Source organism: Carlito syrichta, unplaced genomic scaffold (assembly GCF_000164805.1).
Source record: "Carlito syrichta isolate Samal-C Ts95f unplaced genomic scaffold, Tarsius_syrichta-2.0.1 Scaffold308813, whole genome shotgun sequence".
NCBI classification, from domain to species: Eukaryota; Metazoa; Chordata; class Mammalia; order Primates; family Tarsiidae; genus Carlito; species Carlito syrichta.
Genome location: NW_007252909.1, coordinates 62,927 through 69,909, shown reverse-complemented (window position 1 = coordinate 69,909; position 6,983 = coordinate 62,927). Strand labels below are relative to the sequence as shown.

General features: G+C 51.8%; 1 protein-coding gene across 3 annotated transcripts; it reads left to right on the top strand.

Annotated features, from left to right (window-relative positions):
• Positions 1-12: 12 nt before the first annotated feature.
• Positions 13-3,121, top strand: MCHR1 (melanin concentrating hormone receptor 1). Of its 3 annotated transcripts, none has more exons than XM_008065848.2 (2): positions 13-646; positions 1,882-3,121. In XM_008065848.2, exons 1-2 carry the CDS (start codon positions 565-567, stop codon positions 2,859-2,861), a joined length of 1,062 nt encoding a protein of 353 aa, XP_008064039.1. In that variant the 5' UTR covers positions 13-564; the 3' UTR covers positions 2,862-3,121. The 3 variants fall into 3 exon arrangements, with proteins under 3 accessions (XP_008064039.1, XP_008064037.1, XP_021572104.1); XM_008065846.2 differs by having other exon boundaries at positions 168-288; XM_021716429.1 differs by lacking the exon at positions 13-646 and adding an exon at positions 1,025-1,130.
• The last annotated feature ends 3,862 nt before the right edge of the window (positions 3,122-6,983 follow it).

Below are 6,983 nucleotides of genomic sequence, written 5' to 3'. Positions count from 1 at the left end.
CCCCCAGCCCAACCACTCATACCTGGGGTTGGGGCTAGGCCAGGCTTGTTCTCTCCTCCAAAAGGAGGTAGTCTATTTGCTTTACCCTTTTAGCTTTGCAGAGACCTCGATCCTTATGCAAGGCAAGCAGCAGCCCCTGTGAGCACACGAGACAGCCCCGAAAACCTGTGAGAAGAAAGCTCCCTGCTCTGTGGGGCTGCCTGAGCCCAGCCCCTCCCGGCATCCCCAGGGCCCTGGGCTCTGCAGGCAGTCAGAAGTGGGAGCCAGCCGCAGCCCAGGACTGAAGAGGTTAATGTGCATCTGCCTCCGAATGTTAATATGTCTAGGTGATGTCAGTGGGAGCCAGGGAAGGAGGGAGAAGGGAGGGCAGTTGGGCTTGGAGGCTGCAGAGGCTGCCAGGCTGCCGAGGAAGACCCCCTTCTGGATTGCAGGGCTTGTGCTCCGGGACAACGTGGTGGGGGCGCTGGAAGCTGCCGCAGCCTGTGTGGGTGGCCGGGAGCTCAACTCGGGGGAACAGGCAACCAGCAGGCTACTGGCAACCAGCAGGCGACCGGCACCGCCTGGATGGACCTGGAAGCCTCACTGCTGCCCACTGGTCCCAATACCAGCAACACCTCTGATGGCCGGGATAACCTCACCTCGGCTGGTGAGTCGAGTTGAAGGGGAGTCCTCTCTCCCCTGGGGTGGGGGTGGGAAATGGGACGGTTTCCCCCCTGAGCCAAACTGCTTAGGAAACTTTATTACAGTTCTTGGGGACAAGATCTGCAGTCTGCTTTGCCAGGAGGGGTAGGGGAGAAGGAGGCATGGGTGGGCATGGGCAGACAGGGCAGGAGCAGAGAAGGGGCAAAGACACATTCAGAAGTGGCAAGGAATAGTGGCCAGTTGCAAGGGAGGCAGGGGAAGGCGGCTGATGAGTTCCAAATATGCCTGGTGGAAAAAATTCCAGGCTGGAAAAGCAAGCAGGGAAGCTGGAGGGTAGAATGTGAGGCAGCTGGGGGCTCACTCCTTCACTGTGAGCCTTGGTTTTTTACTCGTACTTGGGTGATAGGGTCTGAGATATCCTTACTGCCCCCTGGGAGAGGCTGTGGGAAGGGAAGACTTCACCGAGCCTGAGGGGATTAACTTTTCTAGTGAATTAAGCTTCCTGACATTTCCCAAGCTGTGATGCCCTGGAATTCTAGCTTTGAAGGAGAAGGGAAAGAAGGAAGAGAGGTTTATATGGAGAAATGTTACAGGCTGCTGAGTTGCAACACTCAGCTTCTGTCTCTGCTCCACTTGGGAAGCCCAGGCCCAGAAGAGACCGACCAAGGAAAACCGGATAGGAAGCCTGGAGTGGAGAGGGCTGCTGCCCTGACCGGGGCACAGTCAGCAAAAGCCTTCGCAAGACAGGCAACCACAGAAATGCCCAGGAATCAGCACACAGTTTCCAACCAGTGATCTCTAAAGTGAAACAATCAGGGCTGCAGATAGGAAACGAAAACACACACACACACAAACACACACACACACACTTTCATGTCCTGCTGACTGTTTTGACAAGGTTTCCCTGTGAAGCCCAGGGGCACACAGAGTAGTGGTTCCTGACTCTGGTACCTGCAGGAGGCAAAGGATTGAGTCCTTCAACGTCAGTTGGCTCGGGAGAATCTGGTAGGATTCACCAGGAAACCCATGGAGGAGGGCAAAGGGACAGGATTAGCAACAGTGTGGGGAGGGAGAATGGTGGGAGAGGATTGCAGATGAATGGTGGGGTTTGAGCTGAAACAGTAGACAGGATGAGAGGGAAGCAAGAGCGGGGCTGGAGGGCTGAGTGTGACAGCAGGGTGTCAATCCTTCGAGCAGAGCTGAGGTCGAATGGTCAGCACTTGCTCCTTCTGTCCCCAGGATCGCCACCTCGCACAGGGAGTGTCTCCTACATCAACATTATCATGCCTTCGGTTTTTGGCACCATCTGCCTCCTGGGCATCGTTGGGAACTCCACGGTCATCTTCGCGGTGGTGAAGAAGTCCAAGCTGCATTGGTGCAGCAACGTCCCGGATATCTTCATCATCAACCTCTCAGTGGTCGATCTCCTCTTTCTCCTGGGCATGCCCTTCATGATCCACCAGCTCATGGGTAATGGCGTCTGGCACTTTGGGGAGACCATGTGCACCCTCATCACAGCCATGGACGCCAACAGTCAGTTCACCAGCACTTACATCCTGACTGCCATGGCCATTGACCGCTACCTGGCCACCGTCCACCCCATCTCTTCCACCAAGTTCCGGAAGCCTTCTGTGGCCACCCTGGTGATCTGCCTCCTGTGGGCCCTCTCCTTTATCAGCATCACCCCCGTGTGGCTCTATGCCAGGCTCATCCCCTTCCCGGGGGGTGCGGTGGGCTGCGGCATCCGCCTGCCCAACCCAGACACTGACCTCTACTGGTTCACCCTGTACCAGTTTTTCCTGGCCTTCGCCCTGCCCTTTGTGGTCATCACGGCTGCGTATGTGAGGATTCTGCAGCGCATGACGTCCTCAGTGGCCCCCGCCTCCCAGCGCAGCATCCGGCTACGGACCAAGAGGGTGACCCGCACAGCCATCGCCATCTGCCTGGTCTTCTTTGTGTGCTGGGCTCCCTACTATGTGCTACAGCTGACCCAGTTGTCCATCAGCCGCCCGACCCTCACCTTTGTCTACCTGTACAACGCGGCCATCAGCTTGGGCTATGCCAATAGTTGCCTCAACCCCTTTGTATACATCGTGCTCTGTGAGACATTCCGCAAACGCTTGGTCCTTTCGGTGAAGCCCGCAGCCCAGGGGCAACTTCGCACCGTCAGCAACACTCAGACGGCTGATGAGGAGAGGACAGAAAGCAAGGGCACCTGACACTTCCCCTGCCACGCTGGACACCTCCAAGTCAGGACGACACAGCAAACCACGGGAAATGATGCTGAGAAAAACCCAAGACCTCTCTGGGAGAATGCAGGGAGGCTGGGTGGTGAGGATGGTTGCAACAAAATGAATACATTTCATGGAGCTCACAGATTGCCAGGTTTGGGGGATTCAGACATCAGAAAGCCCTTTGGGGGAGCAAGGTGAGACCTCCAGGTGAAAAAGAAACTGGGCAAGAAGAAAATTTTGGTTTGAATGTCTTTTTACCAAGGGAAGGGGTGGAAGGCTCCTGGCTGGGCTTGTTTAAAATCAGGGAAGAACAGGATGTGAACAGCCGGGGCCATATCGCACATGGCCCTGGAAGATGGGAAAGGTGGGGTGGTCAGATCGCTCCTTCCTGTCTCTCATTGGTGGGATGGAAGGCGGCCTTTATCCCAAGCTGGTGCCAAGAGGAAGCATTCCGCCTCTCTGTATTCCAGCATCCTGTGTCATTTTTTCTTTATGTCAAGGAGATGCATGTTTATTTGGGGGGAGGGGGGCTGAGCCCACAGGAATAAGAGCCCAGTTTGCCAGGAGATCCGCTTACTGAGAATGACAAGGTGACCTGGGGTGGGTGTGGATAGGGGTGTTAAAACTCATAAAAATGGGAAGAAGGGCTTTTGCAACTGTGGGGACATTCTCTCCAAGGAGCACATTCGCTGGTCAGTCGCAAACCCAGAGTGAGCATCCACGTGTTCTGCATGTGCAGGGGTCATTCTCGTGTCTGACATGTTGGCATCATCTTTTTGCTCCAGCCCTTCCCCCTCAACGATAAAAACGAATAAAAGAAAATCTCCGCCCACGTCACTTTGGATGTTCCTGTGTAATTGCTGGGGCTGGGAGTGGAAGGTAGAGGCGGGGGCAGGTGACAGAAAAGGAAAAGAGGGGTCACTTCGCTGTGGAATTCAGCCCTTGGTTCAGGCTGCACTTTTAGGAAGCGTGAAGCAGGGGATCTGTTTTTCTAAATCCACAGGGAGGATTCAGGGACATAAATGGAATTACTGTGAAGTCATTAGATTGCAGTTGTGCTGCTGGGCTTGTTCTCGGGACTCAGCTTCCTGTCTTCTCCTACACAAAAGCCCCTGGACTCTGTTGTCACAAGTGCTGGCCCTTCAGGCCCAAGTCCCACCCCCACCTCCCCCGCTGAGTCACCAGCTGCAGAGCCAGCTCTTGGGGCAGCCTGAGCTTGCCTCTCTTTGCAGCAGCTGAGATCTGGTGTGGGCACGGTGAGCAGAAGATTACAGCCAGGGCCACTGGGAGGCAGCCGCGGCTGCTGCTTCTGGGCTTCTTCACTGAGAGGGCACCAGGAGCCGGGAGTCCTCAGTGTAGCATTCAGCAAATCAGAGTGGGAGCCTACTGCAAGCTCCCAACTTGTCCAGGAGCATCCTTAAAGTAGGTGCATCAGGACAGCCCGCTCCTCTTCTTGTTGGCTATTTTTCACATAGAATTGCTGCAGGTATCCTGTTTAGAAAACTCATGGGCAGCGCGTCTGGGTCCTGGGGGCTCTATGTGTCGTTATCATTAGTAGTAGTATTCCCTGGCATGGGTTCCACCCCACCCAGCACCGGAGAAGTAAAAAAGCTGGTAGTTTTCCTTACTCACTAATAGTAGGGTTTCCAGCTGCCACAGGTAAGTTCAAAATCTACTTTAGACACACATCCAATAAAAGAAAAAGGATGCGTAGGGGAATCTTGAGGCAAATCCAACAAGACTCAACCCTTACCTCTGAGTGTGATAAAAGGAGGTTTTCCTGCATCTGGTTGATCTACTGGAAGGCTTCCCTGGGTGTCTATTCCCCCCACCCCCCAGCACTCCAAGGAGGAATCTGGGAGGCAAAATAGGTGAGATGGCCTCTCTCCAGAAATGAATGTGACCAGGTCAACAGTTCTTGCGGGTGGGTCGGTGAATGGGCATACACCCATGAAGACCCCAGCAGCTCCTGGGAAACGGAGCATTCATTCTTCAGCTCTCAACCTCACACTGAAGCAATGAAGTGGAAGCAAAGTGAGTGGAGACATGAAAGTGAGTGAGTGTAATGTAAACCCCATGGGAGGGAAGGGTCTGAGGGGAGAGATGGAGAAGTCAGGGGGAACGGGGGTAAAGAGGAGAAGGGGAGTGGGAGGCTTAAAGAGGCAGAGACATTCTGAGGTAACAGGAGCTGTCACCAACATTTCTCTCCATGCCTGATCCAGGAGTCACCTGAATACACCTGAGATGCCACTGGAGAAGAATAGGCCCATGCTGGCAGGGAGTGGTGTCTTATACCTGTAATCCCAGCACTTTGAGAGGCCAAGGCAGGAGGATCACCTGAGCCCAGGAATTTGAGACCAGCCTGGGCAATATAATGAGATCTCATCTCTACAAATATTAAAACAATTAGATGGTTGTGGTGGTGCATGACTTTAGTCCCAGCTACTCTGGAGGCTGAGGCAGGAGGATTGCTGGAGTCCAGGAGTTGGTAGCTGCAGTGAGCCGTGATTGTGCCACTGCTCTCCAGTCTGGGTGACAGAGTGAGATTCTCAACTAAAAACAAACAAATAAATAAATACATGCTGAAGTTGTGGGTGGGTTGCTGGGCAGGATCTTTCCTCATCATTGATGGACTTAATGCTTAGTGTAGGCTGTTGTCGAGGAATGAGGAGAACTTCCCTTTCTTTTGCATTCAGCCCAGGGATGTAGCCAGCCAGAACCCTGGGGAACTGTGGGGACCACTGTGAACTTCAGATAGAGTCCAAGGAAGGGGGAAGAGCGTGCCGTTGGTCTCTTGTTCTTCTTTTCCCCTTCCCACATCTAACAAATAATTTTTCCTGTTACTTCATACAAGGCTCCCTATTTTTTCCCCAGAAAATATTTCCTCTCCAACTGTGAGGATTATGTTTCTAAAATCCCCCATGGTAAAAGAATTTCACAGCTGAGGGACTGTGGACCTCAAGGGTTAGGTAAACCAGAGATGCAATTGAATGCACAAAAGCACAATAAACTGGCGTTCACGAGAAAAAGTAATAAGAGCACCGAATAAAAGTGACTAGCAATGAGTTTCTGTTTGCTGGTTTCCTCATCATCAGTTTTTGTTTTATTTATTTTTATTGTGGTAAAATATATGTAACATACAATTTACTATTTTAACCATTTCAAGTGTCTAGTTCAGTGGCAATAAGTACATTCACATTATTGTGCAACTATCACCACCATCCAGCTCCAAAACTTTTTCAACTTTCTGATCTGAAAGTCTATACCAATGAAATAGTAACTCCCCATTCCCTCCTCTCCACAGCTCCTGATAATCACTGTGCTACTTTCTATGAATTGACTAAGTATCTCATATATGTGAAATCATACAGAATTTTTCCTTTTTTGACTGGCTTATTTCACTTAGCATAATTCCTCAAGGTTCATCCTTGTTGTAAAATGTATCACTCCAGTCTGGGAGAGAGTGAGACTCCAACTCAAAAATAAATAAATAAATAAATAAATAAATAAATAAATTGAAGTCTTACTTTGTTGCCCAGGCTGGAGTGCAGTGGCATGCTCATGGTCACCACAGCCTCGACCTGCTGGGCTCAGGTGATCCTTCTGCCTCAGCCTTCCAAGTAGCTGAAACTATAGGCACATGCTACCACGTCTGGCTAATTTTTTTTTATTTATTGTAGAGATGAGGTCTCACCAACTTGCCCAGGCTGGTCTTGAACCTGTGGGCTCAGGCAATCCTCTCACCTCGGCCTCCCAAAGTGCTGGGATTATAGAAGTGAGCCACCATGCCCAGACTTTTGATTTTTTTTTTTAGAGACAAGGTCTCACTATGTTGCCCAGGCTGGTCTTGAACTCTTGGGCTCAAGCAATTTCCCACTTCAACCTCCCAAAGTACTGGGATTACAGGCATGAGCCACTGTGCCTGGCTTATTTTCTTTTTCTTTTTTTTTTTTTTTGAGTTGGAGTCTCACTCTGTAGCCCAGACTTGAGTGCAGTGGCTGCTCCCGGCCACCGCAGCCTCGACCTGCTGGGACCCGGCGATTCTTCCGCCTCAGCCTTCCGAGTAGCCGGAATTACAGGCACGCGCTACCACACCCGGCTGATTTT

Coding starts and splice junctions, on each gene's coding strand:
- MCHR1 (XM_008065848.2), top strand. CDS start 565: ATGGACCTGGAAGCCTCACTGCTGCCCACTGGTCCCAATACCAGCAAC. Junction 647..1,881: donor GGATAACCTCACCTCGGCTG/GTGAGTCGAGTT, acceptor TTCTGTCCCCAG/GATCGCCACCTCGCACAGGG.